The sequence below is a fragment of the Etheostoma spectabile genome, chromosome 9, assembly GCF_008692095.1.
Source record: "Etheostoma spectabile isolate EspeVRDwgs_2016 chromosome 9, UIUC_Espe_1.0, whole genome shotgun sequence".
Taxonomy (NCBI): Eukaryota; Metazoa; Chordata; class Actinopteri; order Perciformes; family Percidae; genus Etheostoma; species Etheostoma spectabile.
Genome location: NC_045741.1, coordinates 7224579 through 7252078, shown reverse-complemented (window position 1 = coordinate 7252078; position 27500 = coordinate 7224579). Strand labels below are relative to the sequence as shown.

At 42.2% G+C, this 27500-nt stretch overlaps 2 protein-coding genes across 5 annotated transcripts in view; one reads left to right on the top strand and one right to left on the bottom strand.

Moving 5' to 3' along the window:
* The window catches only part of cyldl (cylindromatosis (turban tumor syndrome), like), a 9565-nt gene extending 2850 nt beyond the window's left edge, over positions 1-6715 (bottom strand). Inside the window, exons 1-11 of one of the 3 annotated variants that reach the window (XM_032525378.1) lie at positions 6680-6715; positions 5685-6141; positions 4457-4711; positions 3880-3961; positions 3616-3794; positions 3280-3445; positions 2897-3038; positions 2213-2323; positions 848-939; positions 708-771; positions 472-604 (exon numbers count right to left, since the gene is read on the bottom strand). In XM_032525378.1, coding sequence (XP_032381269.1) covers positions 472-604; positions 708-771; positions 848-939; positions 2213-2323; positions 2897-3038; positions 3280-3445; positions 3616-3794; positions 3880-3961; positions 4457-4711; positions 5685-6125 — 1665 coding nt within the window. In that variant the 5' untranslated portion in view covers positions 6126-6141; positions 6680-6715. Of the gene's footprint in view, positions 1-471; positions 605-707; positions 772-847; positions 940-2212; positions 2324-2896; positions 3039-3279; positions 3446-3615; positions 3801-3879; positions 3962-4456; positions 4712-5684; positions 6142-6439 lie in introns of all 3 variants that reach the window. The other 2 variants (XM_032525377.1, XM_032525379.1) reach the window with 2 other exon arrangements.
* A 627-nt stretch (positions 6716-7342) lies between these two features.
* The window catches only part of zc3h3 (zinc finger CCCH-type containing 3), a 73037-nt gene continuing 52879 nt past the window's right edge, over positions 7343-27500 (top strand). Inside the window, exons 1-4 of one of the 2 annotated variants that reach the window (XM_032525376.1) lie at positions 7343-7529; positions 9412-9616; positions 9671-10897; positions 11887-12059. In XM_032525376.1, the coding sequence (XP_032381267.1) occupies positions 7484-7529; positions 9412-9616; positions 9671-10897; positions 11887-12059 (1651 nt within the window). In that variant the 5' untranslated portion in view covers positions 7343-7483. Of the gene's footprint in view, positions 7530-9411; positions 10898-11886; positions 12060-27500 lie in introns of both variants that reach the window. The other variant, XM_032525374.1, reaches the window with a different exon arrangement.

Below are 27500 nucleotides of genomic sequence, written 5' to 3'. Positions count from 1 at the left end.
AGATTAGGCTGGTTCATTTTAATAGCATTATAAACTCATAATCATATTATGATTATTAAAAGGTACATTTTTAAATATGTGAACTCTTTGTGAAGCATCATGCCACTACTACTCTGGCACTGCTAGACCTTCCTCAAACGGGCTGTGGAGGAGGGTCTGGCTAGCCCACAAAGCTATCTGGGATGGGAGAAAAACGCGCTCTGGTTTATTGGCATTTCTTTAACCCAATTACAATGGTCTGGGGTGGCGCTAGGCGCCGGACGGAGCCACAGTGCCGCTGCAAAACAGCCTCGAGAAGGAACTTGTTTTGGTGGAACATGTGTACGTTCAAAAGTCGTGCAACAGAAAACTCTGATTGGACAGATAGTCTAGCTAGCTGTCTGGATTCACGCAAGCTAATTGTGACATCAGATATGGTTAACTGGCATTACTGTATAGGAAGAGTGTAACAGAAATCCCCCGGGATCTCACCTCTGCCAGCTTGAGTCCTGCCGAGTAAAAGGAATGCTCCAGCAGCTGCTGGACTGTCGGAAGGACGAGGCTGTGGTTCTGGTCCAAGAAGATCTGATAGCAGTAACTCTCTTGCACTTTACCTGCCGCTGAGCTAAACGGGAGAGGGAGAGAAATGTGAAGCGAGAATGGAACTTTCTCAAAACGTTCCTTGTATTCAAGCTAAGTATAAGTACGCAGCGTTGGTGTAACTGTACAGTTTGAGTAGAGGATCCAGTGCAAGGATGTGGTGCATGATGACAGTAAGGAACTCCTCTGGATCTGAAAGAGAACAATCACATCAACAATCCCATTCAAACACAAATCAGCTGTTTGACAGATTCCAGACCAAACTGACCCTTCTCGTCCGTAGTGAAGGAGTGACTGTAGCCGTGGTTCTGCAGCTGTTTCCGGAGCTTCATGATGTGCCGCCCTTCCACAAAGCCCTTACTGCAAAGAACATGCATGAGAGTATGTATTATAGGTCTGGGCAATATATTGATGTTGTATCGATATCGCGATATGAGACTAGATATCCTCTTAGATTTTGGATTTCATAATATCGTAATATGGCATAAGTCTTTTCCTGGTTTTAAAGGCAACATTAAAGTAAAGTGATGCCATTTTCTGAACCTACAGGACGGGTTTAGCTGTTCTAATATTTACCTTTACCCACTAAGTCATTAAATCATTACTGGAGAATATTTATTAAAAATCTCATTGTGTAAATAACATTTTGTCAAAACATCAATAGTCAACCTCAATGGTTGACTATTGGACTATTGGTGAGGTCAAGAATATTGTGGTAATTGATTTTATCTATCTCACCCAGGCCTAATGTATACTTTATTAAATTCCATACGGCTGGTCACATCAAGGCACCAACCAAATTGCCTTCGTAGTATCCATTCCTTAGTTTATCCATTCCTGTAGCATGCTTGTACCAAGATCTAATAATGCTGATGATCTGCTGTCTATACGTCATAGAGGCATGCAGGGAAGACTTTACGTTAGGCCTGCACGATTCGGGAAAAAATATGAATCATGATTTTTTAGCTTAGAATTGATATCACAATTCTCTGCCACAATTTTGTTCTCAAGAAGTGTAATGTTTGTTGCTCACATGAACCGTGACAAAACAAAACTAATTGACAGTACCAAACTGGTTTTTTTGGCACCTAAAGCACACTGCGCATCACCACACGCCTGTAAACATAGAGGCTTCAACGGAGAGACGGGAGAGCACTGCAGCGCTTGGGAGCGCTTTAACACCTATTTTATACTGTTTCAATAATAATTACAGTAGGTTTGTGATGCAGTCGCCTCGCAAAATTAAATGAGAATCAAAGTCATTTAAAAATTAAATCGTGAACAGGGTGAATCAAGATTAATCGTGCAGGCCTGCTTTACGTCTCACATGTGTTTGCTGTTGGGTTTTGAGAGGCTTGAAAAAAGTGTGCGTCACATCGGTGTAAACAAAACAAAAAACCTGTATGGTAATGTTTAATGCTCTTATTTCTTTTTTAAATGGATTTTATAAAAACCGGTATTGAAAAAAGTATCGTTCAGGAACCGCTATCAGCGTTTTTTAGACTTAGACTTCTCTTTATTAATGCTTTTGGGATGACTCCCGCAAGGAAATTGAAATTTTATTTTGAAAATTACCCAGCCCTAAAATTACCACAAATTAAATGTTTTGCAAAATACATCAAAGCATACACACCTGCGGAGCGGATTAACAATGTCATGAAGCAATGTTCTCTGAATCGGGGCATCTTGAGGTTCTGTTGATTTAAACAGCATGGAGTCCAACACAGAGGAGCAGGAAAACAAGCTGAAAGCACAGACAGGAACAAGAGTTTTGGTTTCATACATTGCCAAAAGACAGTTTCTATTTCTTTCAGCGTGCTATAAACATACACTTGCCAAGATCTGAAACTAGCTTGAGAATGGTAATTAGGTACAGTAAACATAACCCTGTCTTCATGAGCTGGGATATGAACAAAATCCAGAAGACTAAAAAAAAAGAAACAGACTCAGTTTAAATTAAAATGGGAATTTGCTTGAGTTGCTTGGGCTACGGGGCTGCAAACATTTGACACCGATGCATCCTTGAATGCAAAAATGGTCCTCGTTTGCAAGTGTATTCTCACTGACTGTAATGTTACCAGTCCAAAATTTATAGTCAGTCTATCAACTAATGCAGGTGTTAAGTCTTTGCATGTTGAATTCAACAACATACAGAAAGTCACAGCTGTCTAAAACATGTTGTATAGATGTGATTTGGACAGTTGCCTATAATAATGTAAATACATGTGATTTGCATAGTAAATGGGATAAAAGCAGCAGAACATCTTAAAAAACTTAAAATGCATGTTATTCATTGTCATGTGTTCCCCATCCTGACCTGAAGAGGGCAGCATCCATGTAGCAGGAGTTGCAGTGGCCTTGGATCCCCTTCATTCGTCCAATCAAAATCTGGTTAACATGCTCGGTGCTGATTGGAGGAACAGTGTCCAGCTTCCCTGCACTGTGCTCTACCTCTCTCTCTAAAGAGACACACACACACACACACACACACACACACACACACACACACACACACACACACACACACACACACACACACACACACACACACACACACACACACACACACACACACACACACACACACACACACACACACACACACACACACACATCATTATGTATGCAAAGACATAACAACACTGTGAAGAAGGATATGCTGAAGATTAAACTGAATGAGTGGATCTGTGTTGTTCTCACCTGCGTCTTCCTGTTCAGGCATCCCTTTGCTGTGATTGGCTGATGTGCTCTGAAATCGTGAGTCAGGACGGCAGGAGCTAAGCTTCACAAACAGAGCCCTTTTGGGGGGACAAACGAAGAAACGCTGAGATTTAAAGGTACCATCAGTCACTCCAATGTCTTCCTCCTGGAGATAGATAGACAGATAAAAAATGTCATTACAAATAAGATGAAATGATAGGAAAACAATATCTATAAACAATGACCTGTCGCAGAAAGTTAACCAACAGCCCATTGAGGTCATTTTCCCATATCAATAGATTTTAATCTCCGTAGTAACATGTCAGTAAATATTACCAGCTCAAGTCCAGCCATGGTTTCCTGCGAAGTAGGCAGACTGCCGATCCAGCGGATGATTCCATATGACCTGCCTTTCATTAAGTTCACCTCCACCAAAGAGTTCACACTCAGATCCAAGTACAGATCATCAGCGTTTGGTTCCACCGGGGGAGTATCAACATCCATTCTCTCTGGCTCTACAGCGAGGAATATATTTGGGTCAGATTTCTTAAATATGTGGGTAACAGCTTTACACTTCATCATGTCAAGAGTTGCTCAAACCTGCGGCGGGCACTTCCCCCTTAATAACCAACTCTAGTGGAACGTGAACTTCGCCCCCTGTCTTTCCATTCTCATCTGTGTCCTAAAAAACACCAACAAAGACAAATTATACATGTACTGCAAACTGCTAACTTTGTACTGAAATTTAAAATTGGAAGGTTTGGTGGTATAAGAGAACTCAAAGATGAGCAGGAGCATAGAAACTGCGACAACATGGTGTTTGATGGCTAATCGTGCAAATATGAGAATTATGAGCATTGCCTTAAATAAGAGGACGCCCAAAAGATCAACTGTGAAAAAAGACTAAGTCTGAGTCACAGAACAATGCCAGGATGGTTGCCAGATTAATTAATTTACATTTTAATACTTTTAAGACATGTTTATGGGGTCAATTTCTCATTGCAAAAAACAGCTAACGCAATTGGTCACATAGTACACATGGCCGATATGTTTTATTTACCAGAAGAGTAGCGCACCAAGCAATGGGTGCATTTTAAAACATAATTTAAAAAGGAGCATTATTTTGTGATACTATTTTATTTACTATTTTTACTTTTTTCATGCATATATTACTTACTGTAGAGATCCGGACAACATTTCGCAACACATCCACAACCATTCCATGCCGACATGTATCACTGACGAGGTAGGTGACTCTATCTCCAGGATTGAGCTCTTCTATCTGGGAGTGAGCAGGGATGGAGGGTGACAAGGAGCTGGGCACCACAGGCCTGACTCTGGAGAATGGGGCAAAAATGTCACAATCTTTTTGACAGGAGAAGGTTTTATTTCGGTAGGGCCCACTCGTCTTCACCTTCCTTTTGTCTTCTTCCTAGGGGCGGAAAAAAAAACACAGCAAATTAAACTGTTTGTTTTAATTTCTGTGAACACCACAAACTCAAATCCATTCACCTCCATTGTGCTGGAGTGGAGGCTGAGACATCAGAGAGGTATACCTCAAAACCGGAGCGAAAGCTATGAGCATGGACAGATACCAGTAGGGGAAAGCAGCAAATAAAATGTTAATCTGATTTTAGTTTCACCAAAACTTTCTGAATTACACAGTATACCTCGCTGCCCTCACCTATGAATGCAAAGCAATAAACGATTGTCCTTTCTTCCCTCATGAAATGGGCGTCAAGTTCACAAAGTTCATGAATGAAACACTAAATCTCAGATAGTCCTGTAGGTCCAAACCCAGCTGCGTACCATGCACACCCGCCAGGACTGCACAATATGAGGAAAATATTGAATTGCGATTATTTTGACTGATATGATTCAAGATATTGGAGGGAGAGATCGTTATTGTGTCATTACTCTCATTGTCATTGAAAATTATTAACATTGAAAGTGTGATTTTTTTGCGAGGACCTGTTCCAAACGCAGGTTGTTTTTGTTGTTGTTTGTAGAATACCATTTATAGGCTGGGACATCTCTGCAGCCCCACAATACTTCATTCAGAATGATTTGAAACATATTTTGCCATTAACAAATATTGCACACTACACACTACAATTTGGATATAGCACTAGTTCATATTGTGATTTCGATAAAATTGTGATTCATTGTGAAGCCTTAGCAGCTACCCTACAGTGCCACCAAAGGGACACATTTCAACATTACAGGTGCATAGAAATTCCAGTCAATCACATATAAATAACATTATACATATATCAAAATATCTGTGAATAAGTTACATACATTTACACTAATATTTTACCAATAACCCAACCCATACTCATTTAATTAATTCATCAGCATACATTCAAACTCCAAAGTGGTATTTCCAACTTTTAAAGTCCCACCTGCAGTTCAATGCCAAAGAACTTTCCTGATATGGGAGCAGAATATGTTGGCTCCGGGTGTCTAACAATGCAGCGAAGGATGCCTCGAAGCTTCTCTCCTCCTTCCTCCACAGTCACCTCAGTCCCCGGGGTGAGTCCTTGAGCTGTTCGCAGAGCATCTCCCTCGTTGAACCACTTCAGCCTTTCTGCATCCTCGGACAGGGCTTGCAACAGCTCTGCTTCCTCTGCACTCAGCTTTTCCATAATACTCACCTCTAGGTCATAATCTAATGATGAACGTGCGCCCATGAGGAGGACGGGCAACTTTAAGGGAGAACGAGATGTTCTGAGAGATAATCCGTGCTTGTGCTCGTTGATGTAGCATAAGCGGCCAGCATCGATGTGTCTTGGATATTCAGGTTTTCTTATTATGATGAAGTACAGGTTTTCTGTTGACGTCATGTTGCTGCGTAGAATACTGTACACACACACACACACACACACACACACACACACACACACACACACACACACACACACACACAAACACACGGAAAAATGTATACGTGTTACTACAATAACAATAAGCCTCAATTTTGTTAACAACACTCAAGCTAGCAAGCTAACTAGCTACTATGCTACAGCACCTAACATTGGCTAACTGTCGTTATAAACGTCGTAATTATAAACAAACGTTGAAAGTAACGTAACTGGAACAATAGTTCGGGTTGTTTCCCCATACACTCTCAAGCATTCGTGACCAAAGTTAGGCTTGCCTTCAGTTGTGTAGCAACTTTAAAGTTAGCTTTCTGTTTACTATTCGCTCTTCTGGGCTTAAGTCCGAACCAGCTGCGTTAAGTTTTACTTCCCCTTTCATTTCATTTCACAGCGGCGTCATTAGCGTCTCATGCTCCTCCAATAGAAAGGACTACAGGCGTGTTATTTCCAAACCACGTAAACAACTTTCTGCCAATAGCGTACGTTTTTAAAAGCTGGTCATTAAATGTTAGGAATACTTTGAAGTGACGGAGTTCGTTGTTTTCAAATCAGTTGACAGCCAGCAGCAGGTCGTCTGATGTGTTAATGGGTAAATTATGCCCCACCGTGCTGTCTTACAGGCATCCAACAAGAAGGTTTAGTCACGTAAATCCTCTTATGTAAGCATATATTACTAGTGTATCGAAAGGTTTCTCACAACACTTCGTGGTATATATCCATGCAGATAGTTTCGGTGCTCAGCTTTTTTTATTTTCCCTGTTATATCTGCATGACCCCAGCATATAGCCTAGTGGAGGAGAATTAGTTTCTTCGTTGTGTGTACAATATTTAAAAAAAGTATACAAATACACAGTTGCCCCAATTACTAAAAAGTGTTTTTTTAAACGGTTCTTACTCTGGCAAAGAAGCGACTTGTCTTGAAAAATAAAAACAGTTCTCCGGAAAAAAAAGAGATTTTGAAACGATCTGCTATTTAATCAATTAATGTGTCAATAAGCATGGTCCTAATTGATAAAAGGATTTCATAACGTCTTATTTGTTAAACTAAAATTGAACACCTTGAGTGTCTATAAAAGCATTATAATTAATCCTGTCATATAAAATTAAAAAATGTTGCTGTGTACCCATGTAGACCGTTAATAAAAACCCTACCGGCATATGTGTTTGCCACATGACACGTAGCCTGTGAGACAAGAACCAGGGTTTTTTATATATCCTCCAGTCATCGCAGACCTCGTTCTGTGATTGGTCTGTGTGAGACACGTCACCCGAAAGAGCACATTTTCGTCGTAGTTTGATGACGAAACGACTCGGTTGTAAACATGGAGGAGAGAGAAGCACTGAAGAGGCAAATTGAACTTCTACAAAGTAAATCACTCCTGTTACATGTTGTCGTTACATTTGGAAGCAGCCGGGTTAGAAAATTGTTTTTAACGGTTACGCTGTTTGAATTCCGAGCTGTCGTGTGGATGTGGGCACGCGTTTTGAAAAAGTGTTCCAAAATGAACGTTAGGCTAACCGTTAGCTTCGCCTCCAGTGCGAACTGCCCACACGTCTCAGAAGAGACGCGGGTGCCTTTTTCTTTCTTCATGATATAGCTACGACACGTATAACGTTAGATACGTAGCTTTAGTTAGCTGATATATTCTGTATTCAAATTTCATTGAAAGTAAAAAAAACTAGTTCGCTGTCAACAGGTTAGCTTAGCTAGCTAAGACTCAACTGCGAGGCTTAACGTTAACGGTTAGCTAACTCTAATGGTCGGTTCAGCCCACAAATTAGCCTTCACGTTACAGAAAACCGTTTTCCCACTTAACGTAAACACCTAGCGCTAGTAAGCTAACGACTAGGCCCCAGGATAGAGCACACAGTAACGCTACTGGTAGGGGGGCAATGAAATGAAAACGCAACACGAAGTGTACACTAGCTACATTTAATTTTAACGTCACTTACACTGCAATATTGTTTCTTGTATCATGGCAACCGCACTCTAAAATACCTTAATTTGACGCCATTTTGCTTACTTTCAGTCTACCATATTATCATTGTCTATTGTCTGTATTTCTTGTGCGCTTACTTTCTTGTGTGTTTTTGTTTGTTCTGCTGTAACAACAAAATGTCCCCGTTGTGGGATGAATACAGTATAATCTAATCTAATCTAGCTACAATCCGCCAGCACAGCTTCAATGCTCCTAACCCTAGATCACCGCTAAGAGCCTGGGGCTCTGCAGAGATTAACGCTTTTCTTCTGAAAGATATTTCCTCATTAGATGACGATAATGCTGGTGGTGATGAAAGAGTTTAGCTCCCAAGATGTCCGATCACTTTAGCCCTGGTGCTGTCTTCCTGTCAAAATTGAAAATCAACACTTTTGTTGATGCTTTTTATCGATGTTTATAACTGTTTCCCACGTTTTTGTCCGTTTATTTTAACACCTTTTGATGCTTTTTTCAAAGTTTTTTTTTTGACGTTTTCAACACTACGTAACACTAACTTATTAAGTTTAGTTTTACAGTTATTTTTGGAATTTATGGCCAACAAACCTCATTTATAGGAAATTATACCTAATGTTTGAGTTAGAAAAGCAGAAATGAAGAATTATTGAGACTAAAATTAAAGGAATGGATGTTGATGGATAATCACAGACTGGAATATGTCAACTTTTACTCAATACTATTTCAAAACCACTTCAATTTTTTTTTAAATGCTATAAAATTGAATACAACACCCCAAAATTAATGAAAGTAGAGATTTGTACTTGGCAAAGAGCTTTGTGTGGAATCAATCATGTTATTTTGGGGAATTAAAAAGAACATTGATATAGGACAACATGAGGACAACATGAGGACAACATGAGGACAACATGAGGACAACATGAGGGGTAGAGAACTGTTACGTTAGAGACGTCATTTCCCAGAGAGGCAGTTTTGTTTACGCTCAGTGAATAATGACACAAAAAGTTACAAAATTAAAATAAAAAAAGAATTAAAACAATAAATATAAAAAGCACAGGAACACTGATTTCTTTTTATTTAACATGGGATTTTTTAATGTTGTAAGCATCCACTCACCTTTTTTTCCATCTTCAAACTAAACCAACACTATCTACATGACTACATGCAGTTAAAGTGACGTGAGAAATATACTTTGCTGGGTAAACCAATACTCTGACATGGTTTCTGTATTCTTGTTGTTTATCACTCTGTATGGGATTGTACAACTAAATGACTCCTGTTTTTGAAATTCCCAGATCTCATCAATGAACATAAGAGTGTCCATGGCGACAGCCCGTTTGCAAGAGATGAGCAGAGGCATCCAGAAGCTCCAACATCAGCCAGAGGCAGAGGTCACAGCAGATCTGTCACCCATCCTCATGGCTCCAGAGGGGGACTGTATGCTCCTCAGAGCCGTGGAAGCTGGAGGAAAACGTACTCGCTGAGCAACAAGAATTCCCAGTCCTCTGTTGGACGTGCCTCAGCTTCTACCTCTTCCTCTGTTCATCAGACCAGCTCCCACAGTGTAGCTTACAGCACCTCACTGCCCAGCAACAGCAGAGGAGAGAGTGATAGAATCACACCTGCCACTTTATCGTCAGGGATCCCTCAGCAGAAGAAGGAGGGACAAACAAACAGTATCACAGGGAGAGCTGCGGCAAAGAAAGAAAACACAGATAGTGTTAGAAAAACCAGAGTGGCTGTGTCTCAGTGTGAAGATGGAACAGGAGATTCAGGCTCAACAGACATTACTACTGGGCAACATAAACCGCTTCACGGATGGACTCAAGATCTTCAGGAGAGGACTGAAAGCCGCCGTGACGTCTTGCCAGAAAACAAAGTCAGTGGTTCTCTTGTAGTGCTGTCTTCAGCTCGAGCCGACACCTCAACCAGTTTGCAGAGCAGCCCTCCGGTACTGATGACACCTCCACTGTCGAGCAAAACCAGCGCTGAGACTAAACCAACTAGTACTACTCCGGCAGTTTTCATGGCTGGTAATACCATACCGCCTCTTTCTGTGTCTGAGTTATCAAAACAACCCTCAATCAAACCCACATCTCACACCAGCCAGGGCCAAGTCAGTTCATCTTTTTTGAAAAAATCCAAGTTCACTTGGGTAAAGAGCCGCAACGTGGGAGGAGTGGACCCTCAACAAGCTAGCTCTATTTCCTCACCCAAAGGCAAAGCTGTGGCTGTTGCCCCAGCGTCAGTCTCAAAAGCTGGAGTTGCCAGTGGAAGCTCCCCATTGTGCGTAAACAAGAGAACGCCTGGCAAGAAGCTACCCCGAAAGCTAAGCTCGATCAATGTAGCCCCCAAGACTTCCAAGTACAAATGGGTCTCGTCCTCTGCTGGAGCCCAAGCTAAAGTCCCTCGAAAGTCTCCATCGCCCAAAGCCCTGGCTCTTTCGCAGAGAGCTCTGGAGAAGAGCGAGGTTACCAAGAAACTCAGAGCTCCCTCAGCTAAGATGAGAAAGGGAATTGCGGGTTCCTCTGCCAACTCCTCAACGAGTAGCCGCTACCGCTGGAAGGCTGGAGGTCCGAGTACCTCCGCGGCAGTGGCGGGAGGGACTACCGCGACCCGTCGTAGATCTGCCTTCCACTGGACGTCAGAGAAAAGCAACAAAGGAGTGAAAGGTGTTGCTTCCCCATCGGTGACCCAACGTACCCCCTTTATGCCCTCCTCCTCCCCTTCTGGGTTCAAGCTCCGCAGCAGGATGAAAATCATCAGGAAGTCTGCTACTAGGTAAGTAGTAGTACCTTCTCCACATACTGTATGTTCCTATTCAATTTAATTTGTATTTATCTCCAACATTCAACAGTCTGTTGTAAAAGAAAACAACAAAACAATATAAATCCAAAGATAAAAACACAAACATAGACAAAACTATCTGATTTTACCAAAGAAATGCTGATAAACTCCTGCCCCTACTTCACAATATCTTATTATTACAGAAAAGAAATCTAAAATATGCATTGACAGCATACAAAATTGTGGGTTGTACAACACTTTACACTTAAAACAATACACTTACATTACATTTCAATTCCTATTCTTCATTCCAATGTCTTGAGTGTAGCCAGATGGTGGCAGCAAAGTATAGCAGAATAACATTTTCTCAATATCATTGGTATTATAGTATATATATAGTAGCCTCTTGTGCTAGGGTATCAAACTCACTTTCACTAAGGGCCACTCTGCAAAATGAAAATCCCATCAAGGGCCAGGCAAGTATAGTTTATTCATTTATTAAGAATAGTCAAATATCTTTGACAGTATTACTGCATGTCGCCTTCTATTGACATTTGTCACATTCTTTTATTTTTGGTTGCTTTCTCTGACACTTTTGTTGCGTATTTTTGACTTTTGTCGCGTTTTTGTTGACATAAAGCCCAACAAAGGTCAGCAAAAAAAGTTCCTTAGCAGTCGTAGAGTTTAGCAAATCAAACAAAACAACGTATACATTTTGAAAAGTAGGCTACCACACAGCCGACTCCCAGAAACCTGATTTTCAGTCTGAATATGAAAACTCTGTGGGATTTTCTGAATGTCACAGTCGTCAAATCGGCCAAATTCTACTAGATTACGTTTTGTGTGGTTGTGAACCTAAATTAGCCGGAATAAAACCTGCGAGGGGCCAGGTTTTGGCCTGCGGGCCCTAAGACACATGCTTTAGTGAATTACTGAATTACTGATTACACTGTTCCCCATTGCCCGCTGTCCTGTGCCCACAGTGGAGGTGGTTCAGAGAAGGGGACCAGCCCATCAGCGGTAAGGTACTCCCCGCGGGGTCGGATGCACAGCTCCACCAGGAGTCCTGTAGGAGTCCGGAGGACCCCCTCCAGGGAGCTTGTGTCTTTTGGTAGACACAAGTTGAGGCGGCTTTCCCCCACGTCATCAAGGACAAGTAAGAAGCACACACTTCACATTATAGCATATATTATATAGTAGGGGTGGGAAAAACAATAGAAAATCCAATTTTTAAAACCGATTCCTTCCCCTAGAATCTATATGTCGTATTTATTTATTTTTACCAGAGATTCATCTAGATATTTTCTGTTTGTACGGTACCTCTGACGGCGACTACATCATAATCCATTTCCAGCTAAACAGACCAAAAGCAGAAAATGCAGATGTCATGTTCTTCGTTACAAATGAATAAAGTCAGACTGACTGACATGTGATTTGCATTTTTCTTAGAAAGCAATACATTTTCAGAAATGTCTCGTGATATTGTCTCTAGAAGTGTATCACTCAACTTCAAAATCAAAATGCTTTGTCCTATGTTTTGTATGCCACTGTTTTCATCTTTCCAATAATTCACACACCCACTATGTCCACTAGATGTCCCACTACAGTGTGACACAGGGGGACGTTGTCTTCTGTCACTCTGTGCTCTCTGCCAAAGACATGATGCTGGGTGCTCTTTTCTGGTATTTTGTTAATCTAGTCATTCTGCGGGATTGTGTGTGAGGCCTGCTATCTGTGAGGTTGGCTTTTATTTGGCCTCTTAGCTGATGACCGCATCATATGCATGACTAGTTCCATATTTTTATTGGATTGATGTTAACAAATGTTTGCCGCAACACCTTCAGCCAATCTCTTATATCTGCAAGCCCCACCCCAAAACCTCACCACGTCTCTGTGTGGTTAATGCGTCAGCACAGAGGATTTTAAACACGCTGGTACAGGTGTGACGCGCCATCAGAGAGATCTTTGCGTCAACTCTTTTAAACAATACCTGATAGTGGTTTTACTTCCAGCAAATTGAAAACACTAAGCGATGTTCTGTGGATTCTTACGTGGTTCTTTGTGTCTCAGTTTATTGCTTTTTTTGACTTCATTTTCTTTCTACTTTGGCATCATGTGTCCTTACGTGCTGGACAACCTGTGTCCTCAGACTACTGGCAACTTCCTATTAGTAGAATATATTGTTACTACTGTATTAAAGTATTGTCATGTCAAACTGTTTTAGCAGCCATTTCACAAGAAATCTGTGTGTTGTAAAAAAAACAACTTTATATATTTAAAAGCCTTAAATAAATATATACTATTTATTATGTAATATTTATTATTAATTTTTGTTTTCAACGATATCTTTGGAGTGGTTTTTACCTCCATCCGCAATTCATTTTAGCTAATCCTCTTAAAATGTCAACATCACTCAAAAATCAAGCTTTTTTTGAACTGCATACTTGAGTATTTTTTTTGAAGTATACTTTATTCTTTTAAGTTTTCAGTGTTAACACCACATACCTAAAACCTGCTTGTAGTTGGTATGCATTATGTATTCGGGACAAACCCGACATAATTGTCCCTTCAGCTGTGGCTGTGACAGCGGCTGTGACAGCCTTCTCCAGCAGAGGGCAGCAGCTCTCATCCATGTAGTCCTTGTCGGGGCTTTGTGTTGCTGGCTGTCACTGGAGAGGCTTACAGGCACACTCTAAAGAGGAGGAGGGGCGAGGTTAATTGATTGCCCAATTCAGCCGTGATGGCGAACAAGTGCCGATAGCGAGTAATTTGCAGAGGTGGAGGCAGGCGGCGTCGCTGCTATCAAGCCCTGGCACCGCTCTCCCTCCAGTAGATAAAAAGGAGCTAATGCATAATTATCCTTTTGCAAATTGGATTGTTTTAACGAACTGTAGAATATAGGCCTAACCTGATGGAAAGCAATCATTGTTTTTACAGCCCCCTCCCCACCCTTCCACCCCCTCTTGCCCCTCCAACCCTCCGGTCATACTGCATGTACCCTACACGCCTCATGCCCATCTTGGTGCAATCTCCCATACTCAATGAAGTCAGAAGACATTAGAAAAGCCATCACTATTAACATTAGGCTTTATTCGTCCCCATGGCTCTGCGTCTATCAGTCTGCTTCTCCTTTTCTGATTCTTTAACTTTTTTCTATGCTTCCTCACACCACCTACGTCCTTTCCCCCGTTTCTGTTCCCCTTCATCATTTTTCTGTGTATTCTATGTCATGTGGAGACCCTGAACGGCCCACAGCAGGAACACATGCATCTCTAATTAAAGACGGGCTTTCAGAATTCGGAGACACGGGAAAGGTGGAGCCGGGGTGAGCGCAGAGGAAGATGGAGTGAGGAAAGCTGCTCACAGCCGTCTGTGCCTCCGATAAGAGCCGCTAATAAAGAGCAAATTGAATTACTAATGATGGGAAGCAGAGTCCCTATAGATGAGCCCGTTAAAAAACAAAACAACAACCTTATGACCACTCACACATGCGTGATAATACACTCGCAAACAATGTTTCTTAATTTCCTCCTCAATGGCCAGTTTTAGCCTCTCCTCTCCACGTTAGGGATCCTGTTTTCTGAGGTGCTCTCTTATCTGTGGTTTAATTTGAAGAGGGCATGGACCTAAGTAAGCAGTTAGGGCTGTAATGAATCCGTGCGTGTGCGTGCGTGTGTGTGTGTGTGCGTGTGTGTGTGTGTGTGCGTGTGTGTGTATATACATACATACATACACATACATACATACATACATACATACATACATACATACATACCCCTTAATTCATTACAGCCCTAACTGCTTACTTATATATAATATGTGTGTGTGTGCTTGCTTGTGCCTGGAGACAGCCATGTAGCCCAGATAATCTAATAAAGCAGATAAATGTCAGGAGCGGACAGAACACAGAGAGGAAGAGTGCTGAGCTGTGCGGCTTCAAGCCCCATGTGACAGGCTTCTGGAGCGTTTTAGGTCTCTATCTCACTCCGGTTTCTTTCCTCCCTCACCATCTCTCATCCAGTCTCACTCAGGCTTTTTCCTCGCTGTAGCTGTCTTCAGCGCTCCGCTAATATGCCTTGTGACTTTTTTTTATTTATTTTTTAAGCCCAGTACTGCATATCACTTTGCAGACTACAGGCATTTTTTCCGTATAATCTTATTCTAGGTCTGAACTTTAATTTGATGAGAGTTCATCTGAATTTCTAAATCACTTTCTGAAAAATAAAATTTAGAGAGCTTATGTAAAATGAACATCAGCAAACCATACTTATGTCAAAGTCTAATATCACAGTGTGGCAATTTATAACTCGTGGCTCCAAATTAGAGCTGGGCAATATTATATCAATATCATATGAGACTAGATATCGTCTTAGATTTTGGATATTGTAATATGGCATAAGTGTTGTATTTTCCTGGTTTTAAAGGCTGCATTATAGTGAAGTGATGTCATTTTCTGAACTTACCAGACTGTTGTATTATTTGCCTTTACCCACTTAGTCGTTATATCCACATTACTGATGATTATTTATCAAAAATCTCATTGTATGAATATTTTGTGAAAGCCCCAGTAGTCAACACTCCAATATCGTTGCAGTATCAATATCGAGGTATTTGGTAAAAAATATTGCAATATTTGATTTTCTCCATATTGCCCAGCCCTACTGCAAATAATGATTATTTTATTTAACGGTAGGTCTGCTGATTGCTTTCCCAATATTCCACAGCAGTACATTGCTTAGCTTCTGTGTCGTTACCCCTGCTTGCTTCTTCAAACTGGGGACCGCGATCTACTGTAGCTAACACACGAACTATATGGAGAAGGAGCTCATTCAACCCCGCTTGAAAAGATCTGAACTATCCCTTTTAAGATACTGTTTTTAACAACACATGCGCCTAGAGCTCTGCAATTTTTACAACTCCCAGTTTTTGGAAGTCAATTTATCATTTATCTTTGTTTTCACGTGTATGTAACTGGTTTATGTTAATGATGGTGGCGCTGTTGATTGTATTTAATCAAATATGTGCAGATGCACTTTCTTTTGTAGATGTCTTTTTAACATGAACGGCATAATTGAACTGCTTACGTTGCAACTGTCACGGCTGAGGGGGAAATTATTGTTGGTGTGAGGATAACTTTGTAAAATCATGTCTCTGCTTTGGTGTCTCATGCAACTTAAAACTCATGGATTTGTTGTTCAAACAGGACTTGGACCTGTATTGTATTGTACATCTCTCCTTGGCTACCGGCAGCAACACACCATAACCAACGCATAGTCTTTTAGTTTATATGGCTGATGTTTGTTTTCAGTCTAACTACAGCCTAACTCTGTCTTGTTACCGAGTTAGTATTTAGTAGTGGGTACTCACTGGCTACTCGAGTTTTACTGCTCAGCTGGTCCGCAGCCTTGTTTACGTAAATTATGAAACACACACACACACACACACACACACACACACACACACACACACACACACACACACACACACACACACTGTCAGATTGTTTGTGTGTTGTAGTAGGAGTGACTCGCTTACACCTTTGCTCTCAGCATCAGCTTACCAACGTGCTGCCCCCTCCACCCCCTGATACCATGAAGCCCATTACCACCACTAAAGAATCTTCCCTTCTCACCCCCCCACCCCCCCTTCAGGGATCCCGTTACCGTGCCTACAGTGATCCCATTTATTTCACCCATAAATCACATGTGCTGCTCTGCATCGGGGTCCTGCTCGCTCTGACATTTGCCACTTTCTCCAGTGATATGCATCTAGGCGACACAGTACTGTATGTACGACACATGATGCGAACACAAATGCAATGCTGTTTGCTTTCTACCATTTTAAGATACCATTTTAATTTGCACATACATACAAATGTTGACTCGCCTGCTTTAAGACCAGAGGTGGGTAGAGTAGCCAAAAATTGTACTCAAGTAAAAGTACTGTTACTTATAATATAAAATGACTCAAGTAAAAGTAAAAAGTAGTCATCCAAATAACTACTTGAGTAAGAGTAAAAAAGTGCTTGGTGAAAAAACTACTCAAGTAACATCTGATTTAGTTTTTAACTCAAGCATTCAATCAGACATAATGTAGCTGCTGTTTTTCTACTTTTACTAAGGTAAACATGCTTTCTATATATGAGGCCGGGGGCGTTCCTCCTCGTCTGTGTTGCCTTGCCGACGGTTGATTCGGACATTTTTGTGTTGCGACAACTGTAAAGCTGAGATTGAGTTTGATCACGTGACTGCCCATCGACGTTTGATTGGAGAAACACAGTCACGTGGTAGAGCCTTAAGCGGAAGTCTCTCTCTCTGTCAAAATAAAACGGTAAAATGTGGCGTTTGCGGGGGGGGGGGTAAAAACCATGACACGTAGAATACCAAAGAGGTAAAAAGATCTCATTGTAGCCTAATGTAGCGGAGAAAAAGTACAGTTTCTTCACAAATCTACTCAAGTAAAAGTAAAAAGTATAGTGATTTAAAACTACTCCTACAAGTATAATTTTTTCCTAAATCTCAGTCAAGTAAATGTAACGAAGTAAATGTAACTCGTTACTACCCACCTCTGTTTAAGACCAACTTTCTTAATAAATATGTCAATATGCCAACAGTCTAATAGGCCTCAGGCAGTCATTACAGCAGATGATTAAATTACCATCTGGCCCTTTCCACCGTGCACTGCTGACCTAAATGTAGTTTAGGTCCACCTTTTGATTCATGATTGGTTCAAGCAATTAAAATAAAATCAGACGAGTAGTCCATTATTAAACATGGAGGAAAGTTATGGTTTACCCCAAAGTGTGATTGAACAAAGTGCATTTGGATGACCTTTTGATTCACCTGCTGCAGCTGCACACAGGGGAGACGTGTTTTGCGTTGCCGTCTGTGCGGACCTATTCATGTACTTCCACCTCTGCTGTGGCTGTTGATCTTCTCTCCGTCTAATCCGAGTCACTGAGTATCATCAGTAGGTCATCATTCAAATGTTTCATGCTCTTAAACCTTCAATCTCCATGTTATTCTCCAGGAAGTAAGAATATAGCAATATATGTTGGTATGAAGACATTACATTTTTGATATGAATGTGAAAACAAAAATCCTTAAATATCTCTGTTAACCAGTTTGTCTTTGCACTGCACTCTAAAGACAGGTCTGTCCTTTTTTGACTGCAGCTTGACACTACACATCTCCTTTGTAGATTTGTACCGCCTCATGCGTGAGGCGACCCATGGCTGGTTGTCATAGCAGGAAACTGCTGTGACCCAACGTGACACACACACACACACACACACACACACACACACACACACACACACACACACACAAACACACAAAACACACACACAACACACACACACCACACACCCCACACACCAACAGAACAGCGAAGGTGTGTTGTTTTGATTCTCGACGTGTTGCCACAGCCAGAAGGCAAATTAGTTTATAATGAACCTGGAGGCAGCAAAACACAAAAAACACAGTGATTTGTGCCGATTCTCTCCGACCAATCAGCAGTCTGCAGGTTTACACGTCCCCTTTTGGTATCACCTCAGCTCGCTTGGAACCTCGACTGAGACTGTACTACAAAACGTACCCGTTAGCAGGTACTAGGTTTTCTTCAGCAAAAAAGGCGAGTAGAGTCAAGCCTAATAGATACCATGCAGTGGAAAAACACCAATAGTTTGTTTATTTGCATCACTCTTTGGTTCACACAAGCTCCAGTTTCTCCCACTTTTCCTTCACACCACAGCCACTTGTCCTGCACTCTTCTCTCACTGACTCACACACCCACACACACTCCCAGAGGCAGCTTATAGAGGAAATGAACTCCCTATGTGTTCGTGTGTTTGTTTGGACATCACTGCCCACAGCTGGTGTTGCTATGTGCATGCTGGAAGTGACTTGATATCTAATGTACGTGTATACTGATTATTCTCAGAACTTTTTGTGGGTGTGTGTGTGTGTGTGTGTGTGTGTGTGTGTGTGTGTGTGTGTGTGTGTGTGTTTCTCCCATCAGCTGTCTTTCTGCATACCGTTCTCTGAATGCCATTCTCCAGTGCTCCCATAGTATTATCAGTCGAACAACAAACACGCATTTGCACTGTGTGGATCTTAACCTAACGCAAATACACGCACGCACTCACCCGTGCACACACTGGCATTCTGCTCATTCCTTTTCAATTTCTCAGGCTCTCTGTGTCTGACAGGTGGACCGGTGTCCTCGCTTTCTGTCTGTGTCTCGGTCTGCGTGTCCTTTCTCTTTCTTTCTCTTTATATGTCACCATTTGACACACACTCACACACACATGGAACAAATGCTTAACTCATGACAATGTTGATCTAGTTAGACAATGCAGTATAATTCCTGAAATCACAAGTAATAATGAAAAAGTGATAATGTGTTGTCATGACCCCCCCCCCCCATTTGTCAGGAAAAACAGTTGACTGTTAATTGTTACCTAACAAACCGTACACTTCATCAAACTCAATACATGAAATAATCTTATATAATATACAGTAGGGCTGGGCAATATAGAGAAAATCAAATATCACGATATTCTTGACCAAATACCTCAATGTCAATGTTGCAACGATATTGTAGGGTTGACTATTGGTGCTTTAACAAAATGTTATTTACACAAGTAGATTTTTGATAAATTATCACCAGAAATGACTTAGTGGGTCAAGGTAAATAATACAACAGTCTGGTAAGTTCAGAAAATTACATCACTTTACTGTAAAACAGCCTGTAAAACCAAGAAAAGACAACACTTTCCCTAACACTAACACACGTAACACTGCCATAGTACAACATCCAAAATCTAAGACGATATCGAGTCTCACATGGCAATTACCACTGCATTACCATGATGATTTGGGCAGAAACTGCTGCTGCCACTGCAGACAGAGGAAAGGTACAAAAGTTTTTGTTTGTTTTCTACTTAGGTTTTAGCATTTAGGAGGAAAAAGTAGCTTCAACCCTTGCATGCATATATATATATATATATATATATATATATATATGTATATGTGTATGTGCCTGCTATAAACAGTATGGCTATTTGGTTGCGTGAATGATTCAGTTTCTCATGTTTGATGGTATCTTGGATGAGCTCTGCATAGCTCTCTGACGCAGTGCACAGTAACACTTGGCATTTTGATTAACCTCTTAGGACCCAGGCAGCAGCGCAGGCCAGTGATCAGACCCCTGCACACTCACTATGTCCACATAACAGTAACTCATAACCGGTATTGTAAGACCCCTCCTCCTTCCATGGACTCTCATCAAACTGTCAACTGGCCATAATTAAAGTTCTGACTCTTTCTGGATCAACATGCAGAAAGACCTTTTTGGCCTCATGGACACACGAAGACTAGTGAACACACTAAACCTCGGTCATCTGTTGAAAAAGTTTCAAATTTCACATATTTTCATTAAGAAAAAAAAAAACTGTTCAATGGTTCTAGACAGTTCCATGTTCCAACAGTCTCTGATGTATTTTTGACAGAACTCCCAAGATGAGCTCATAGTGCTGGTTGCCATCTTGAGGGATGTGAGAATTTTTATCCTTCGTATATATTGGGGGGGGGGGTCATGAGCGGCAAGTGTTGAAATGTGTCATCAATACTATTGAGTCCTGAAACTTTAGCCTGAGATGACTGAGACCTTCCCAGTTAAGGGGGTAAATGTTTTCTTGGTATCCAGAGGAGTGGCCCATGTGCCAGGCTGTGTGAATAAATCAGAAACCTAACAGGACGCGGGCAAAGGGTTATTAACACATGGCAGGCAATGTCCGTGTCATTTATTGGTAAATGGCTTTGCTGGGGTTGAGTGCATTGCAATCTTTGGCCATGGGGATGTGAATCCTGACAATAATGGACCTTTCCATTGGTTGAACAGACACATGCCCAATTCCTCATGACTTTGTCTTCTGCCTACAGACTGTGGTGTGGTTCCCAAATTTTTCCATGTTAAGGACCCCCTAAACCGACACACATGAGACACGAACCTAGACTGGGTAAACCCCGCCCACTCTGCCAGAGATTGGAATTTGCCCTGCAGCTCGGCCTCAAAACCTGCACGTTTTAATTCTCCTGCTTCAGTTCATACTTTTGCAGGAACCAATCACAAACTGGCTTATCTACCCGGCGCGCTATTGGTGCGTTTAACACAATGACGATAGAGAAGCTACCGAGCAGCTTCTTGTTTACATTCAACATTGCGGCCACCGAAGCGCAGCAACCCGTTGTTGTTGCTGTCACTTCTACGTCACCCGGATCGTTGGTCTGATTGGTTGAAGGACTATCCAATTGCGTACAGAGTCATTTGAACTATGCCCGTTGGCCAGATCAATCTCAAATCTATTGAGCTTGGCTTGGTCTGGTGACTAACACGGACCCCCATTTGATAAGATTTCATCCCAGGGTCCCCCATCTGAGAGGACTTTTGTTTTAAAAGTTTTGTTACAGAAAGTGTATGAAACCCATGACCAAAATAGTATGATATACTTTCTGTCATTGTGTTACTTACGGATGGAATTATAGTTAAAATACATTATTTATGCATACCCTTTTTTGCTGTGAACCCCTTTAAAACTTCTCAAGGGCCCTTGGTAGTCGGGGGGTGAGGGTGGGGATGGGGATGGGGATGGGGATGGGGGGTAAGAGGCCATTAGGAGCTACTCCATAAATCTTCACCTTTTGTCAGCTGGGAATCAGGCCGGTATAGCCGCCCGGGCCCCTCACCCTGCTGTACCCCTGTCCCTATGACAGTAACCCTATCTCCCCCAGCTCCCCTCCATATGTCTGCACACACTGATGTGTTACCATAATAATCATTGGGGGTTTGCCGTTTACGTGGGAAGAGGAGCAAAGAGACTGAGGAGTGCTCGGCATGTTAATTATGTCTCACACACACGGACATAGACACATGGTACAGAAGGGATTGTATGACTGACGGAATTGGGGAGGGGTTGAACACTGGTTGGTCATTGTGGCCAGGGCAGTGTTATCTGGGCACTGAGCATGGCTGTTGACACTGGGGTTGTTTTTTTGACTTCTGCGTGTTGTTGAGGACTTCTAGAAGGGTTATAAATTGTTCTGTTTATTTGCATCTTTCGAACCTCTGTATTAGTTTTACAGAGCCAAAGTTGAATTGAGGATTAGTCTAAAGCAGATATTCCAATTCCTTTGGAGCTACACTGCTCCATGTTTTCCTTTTTGGTAGGAGATTTCATTCTAGCTGACTAATAAGGAACAATTTGTGACTCAAAGGCCTAGATTCTTAGTCTGAGCCACGGGTACCTACATGAACACACGTTTTCTGCCATGTTCTTGTTGTTTTTATTTTGACAGTGTTAACACATTCTTATCAAATCACAAAAACAGTTGTGTGGATGTTTTTTTCTCTCCCAGTTTTAGCATTTGTATATTTAACATGATAAAAGAAATACTTTTTACTTGTCTATGAGTGTGCACTTATACACAGCCATCATTGAGTCCATCTTCACATCCTCCTTCACCATCCGGTACGCTGCTGTCACTGCCAAGGACAAGGGCAGACTGCAGCGTGTTATTCGGTCTGCAGAGAAGGCGATTGGCTGCAGTCTGCCGCCGCTCCGGGACCTGTACGCCACCAGGACTCTGAAGCGTGCTGGAAAGATCGGGGCTGATCCCTCCCACCCCGGCCACAAACTCTTTGAGTCACTCCCCTCTGGCAGGAGGCTGAGGTCCATCAGGACCAAAACCTTGCGCCATAAGAACAGTTTTTTTCCATCTGCCACTAGTCTTATCAACAAGGCCCGGGACCCACCCTGACACTCTCCAGACTCTACCCCTGGATCTACATGCCACTTACTTACTTGCTCTTCTTATTGTTAGGGGTCCAAGCCCGAGGGGCCTGGGAACCACGTTTGCAAGGCAACGGCTATTGCTTTTTTAAGGTTTCTTATTATTATCCTTGACTGATACTACAGCCTAAACCTTACATGTTGGGGGGGGGGGGGTTGCCGTTTTCAGGACTGGTCCAGATCCCTGCAGGGACCTTGGACAAAAACATGCAGCGACTTCCACCACTTGGCCTTATAACTCCCTAACCGTGCATCACACATAATAAAGCCACACATCCACTTGTTCCCTAAATTCAGCTGAATCTCCAGATATAGGCCACGCCCATTTCTGCCTAGATTTTTATGCGAGAAAAATGCAGATTTATCGTGAACCTACTTTTTCTAACTCTTCCTAGACCATGCAACCAATCTGCATGAAACATGGAATCTAGCATCTCCAGATCGAGCTGACAAAAAGTTATCAAAAGAATTTTTATCGTATTAAAATTGGGCAAATTACTTACAAACAAATTTGCGTAGATAGCTACAAAAACATGAACTTTGCCATTTCTCGGCCAAAATATATGCTATCAACTCAAAACTTTAGATTCTTTTTTGTCATGACAGTCTGAGGCTCGCCAACCAATTTTACGAACAACTAGGGGCGCTACAAGTACAAAAACTTTATATCTCAGAGAAAATACAGAGCAGACTCCCAAGACCAATGCTCAGTCTCAAATCTATTGAGCTTGGCTAGGTCTAGTGATAGCCAGACTAATGGGGAATTTAATTTTTTAAGCGATACTTGGCTTGAAAAAAAATTTAAGGGCTTAGTTTATGTTGTGATAAAGGTCTTAAATTTCATTCATAATTTGTCTTAAAAATGTCTTAAATTTGACTTGGTGAAACCTGCAGAAACCCTGCATCAGTGCTTCAGAAGGGTCATCGATGTTGACCATTAGATGTATGTTGTGTTGCCAGAACTGCATAGGTCACACTGTATGTGTATGGTGTGTGATGATATGATGTCGTAAAGTGTATTGTCATACGACAGATTGCAGGACCCCAGGAAGAATAGCTTTTAGCTTATGTTGAAGCTAACAAACACTGACCACACACACAGTGCACAAGCTGTTCTCAATATATTCCAGACTTTTCTCTCTGCACTATTCCTCTCGCTGGTCTTCTATCTGCAGTCACATTTTGTGATTGCTCCCCAGCACCATCACTCTATTGCTGTACTTCCTCTCTGTCAACAGGGATTAAATGTATTTCCCTAATGAATGTCTTGGCTGCAAGTCTCAGTGTGCTGGGGGAGCCAAGTAGGGGCCAAGACCCTTCTTCCTGTAATGCTAGTGTTGTATGGTCATGTGAACTGATAACCCCTTCTTGCTCAGTACTCAGGTTTTATGATCATAAACTCTTATCTTTTTTATCTCCATCGTTCTGTTCCCATTTTAATCTTATGCCCCCCCCCCCCCCCCCCCCCCCCCCCTCCCCGCTCCTCCTACTCCATCTGGTTCTCCACCCAACCCCCAGAGCCAGGCACTAGGTCAAGGCCCCAGGCTGAGGAGAACCTGACCCCTTATCATCTTGTCATTTTTTTTTTTTTTTTTTTTTTTGTCAGCATTTCCAACTTTCCATTTTAGTCATACCGGACTGGTCACCCGAACCCCCCCATGTCTATTCTGGTCTTGTTGAGTTATTCAGTGACCCTCTACTATCTTCAGTCCCTACTACTGCTTTCCCTCCCATTTAAGTACCTCTTTTCCTCTCGGTCAACACTCGTCCCCTCCTTTCTTTCTCTCCTTTGCATCTGTGTCCCTCCCATGGGGAAAGTTAAGCTTTGTCTACTCTCTTGGGCCCCCCAGATTTTTAACTGTGTGCCTCCAGCCATGATTGGCATGCAAACCTCTGAGCTCAATTCCCAGACTTTTCCCTTATGTCCCTGACCTCCCTGCTTGCAGACAGAGGGTAGACTTCTTAAGCCCACCATAACCTCCTTACAGGTGTTCTCCAGACCATTAGTGCTACTGTTGGTCTTGGAACAAATGTGGAGCAGATTCTACAGACAACAGAGACATGATGCACAGGTGTAAACTGAATGATTGATTGGTCCTGTCAGACACTTTTTCTTGGTCTCTTTTTTTTTTTTTTTTATAGTTTGTAGCCAGCGTCATGTAAATATTGTTCTGTTGCAACAAGCACACACTACATCTTAACATTGTAATGTAGTTTAAATGTTGTTTACTGGGGCGGCTCTGGCTCACCCAGTGGGAGCGAGTCCTGCAGCGGCCCGGGTTTGAATCTGACCTGCGGGCCTTTGCTGCGTGTCATCCCCCATCTCTCTCCCCCTTTCATGTCTATCCACTGTCAATAAAGGGAAAAGCCCCCAAAAATAATCTAAAAAAAAAAAAAATCTTGATTATTGTATCTTCTTTCATATTGAAATCATATTACGATAACCTCATACGGTCTCATTACAGGATTTGATTATGTTAGACAGTAATGAAAAAGACCTATTAAAATTCCTAAAGCCAACAGTGAAGGCATCAAATTGCTCGTTATTTTCAGTTTATCTTCACATGCAGTAAGTCAAAGAGAAGCAGCAGTTCCTCACGAATAAATCAATTAAAATAGTCCGCAGATGTTTTTGTGTTGATTGACTAAAGGCCGTTTTCGGGGTCTGAGGAGGCTCCACGCAGAGTGTGTGCGTGTGCGTGTGCGTGTGCGTGTGCGTGTGCGTGTGCGTGTGTGTGTGTGTGTGTGTTAGAGCAAGGGAGAAGTGAGAGAGTGAAGGTGATTATCTTAGTAGTGAGTACTGACTCTAGAGTCATAGTGAGAGAAGCAAAGTGTCTCCCCTGTGCTTTCTGACCACGGTGGGAAATCTGCAGCAGGAGAAGTTAACCCTCTCCTGGATTTGGTTTGGATTTCATTTGGTTATGGCGAAAGAGAACAAGGAAATGAGTCGGGGGCAATGCAACGCTACCAAGCCACGACCGAGCGACGTGTAGTTACATTTTTCGAGAGGTGCACGTCAGGCTACAGGTGTAGACGCAGAGGGGTCTGCGGGGGTGCGCCGTCGATTCTACGCACAACCATTAAACGGCCTTAATCAATTAACCAACTAATAATTTCAGCTCTATGCTATTGCAGTAGTCATGTGTAAACTTTAATGTTTTATTTTGTTAACGAATATAAGAACATCCCCAGGTTAGCCATACTTATAGCAAAAAGAAAATATGATGGTGGCAACAGTAAAATGGTCACCCACTCTCAGTTTCACAGACAGACGTTGTTCTACTGTACTCACCAGAGTTCTTCACGAACAGCTGTCCTGTACGAGGGATTCTTACCCGTGTTTCGGGTTTGTTGTGTTGTTAGTTTTCCTGCAAGATGAAGTTGTTAAAATAAGGTGCTGATTGTTTGGCAGCTCATATTTCTTGTCCCGTTGAACTTTATTTCAAGAAGAACTAAGATCTGTGTTCCCCGGCAATTAGTCTGGTGAGGACAATTTGTCTAAACCAAAATAAATGATGGCCAAAACTATGAAACTATGAATTGTAAAAGTTGAAGTTGTTGGAATTGTGCTTTAATTTGTCCTCCCTCTAGTGCATTAATCTGTTCTCCCCTGCTCCTCAATAACACACCTCATCAGCCTCCCCCACTCTTACCCTCAGTGTTTTCATGTGCCCCCCCCTTCCTCCTCCACAGGCCATCGGCTGTGTTTTGGTATTTAGTAATGGATGATTGTTTGTGTTTGTCAGTCAGTACGCTCTTGTTAAAGGGCTTTAAGATAACTGCTAATTCCAGCAGGGCTGTATTGATTACCCGCACTGGGTGTGAGTTGTTTTATAGCTCGAGAAGAGCGCTGCATCCCCCTCCATCACCCTTCCCATGCTCCTTCAGTACCTTCTCCCTCGCCTCCCCCCCCCCCCTCGTCAAGGGTCTCTCTCTCTTTCGTTGCATAATTAATGCTCAAGCTATTTAATTAGTGAGATTTGCTCTGAACAGAAGCAGAGTAATTGAGTCCTTGACTGTGTGGGTGCGGGTGTGTGTGGGGTTGGGGGAAGCGTGTTTGCCTTTATCTGTGTGTTTCCGTCAGGCGTCCCGTAATCGCAGCACAAAGTCTTCCCCCTACACTCCCAGTTGAAACGGCTTGTATGATTTACACTGCGGCTTCGCCGTGGCTGTCAGTGAGTTGGCATTAGCGCCGTTGGCATTTGTGGTAGCGGAGGTGTGACCGTTTTGGTATGGCAACTCGGACGCTGGAAGCTTTGGTCCCTTCCAGCAGCCGTCATGCCAGCAGGGTTGGCATCGAGGGCAGCGGGGGGGGGGGGGGGGGGGGGTTAGCAGCGATGGGTGAAGTGCTCGGACTATAAACTCTAGCTGTGATATCAATACCAGGTACTACAGGTCCAAAAAAAATGATGGAGGATTTGTTGCTCATCTTTGGTGTTGTAATTGAGGCTCAACACTTTGGCCCTGCATTCTGATTGAAATGACTGAAGCTGAATGTTCCAGGAGTCCCAGTGCTCTGTTGGCACATACGACTGGCTACTGTGACTGTGAGATACCGATCATTTCCATTCAGCATTATCTTCATTTTTTCTTAAGGGAAGCAAATGCCTCTGCAGACACCAACATGTCAATCTGTTATGATTCATAAAACATTGTTCTCTAAAAGTAATTCAACGGCCATATGTCAGAGTTTGCATAGCTGTCAGCCATGTGATCAACCAATAAAGGTTATTTATTAGCAATCAC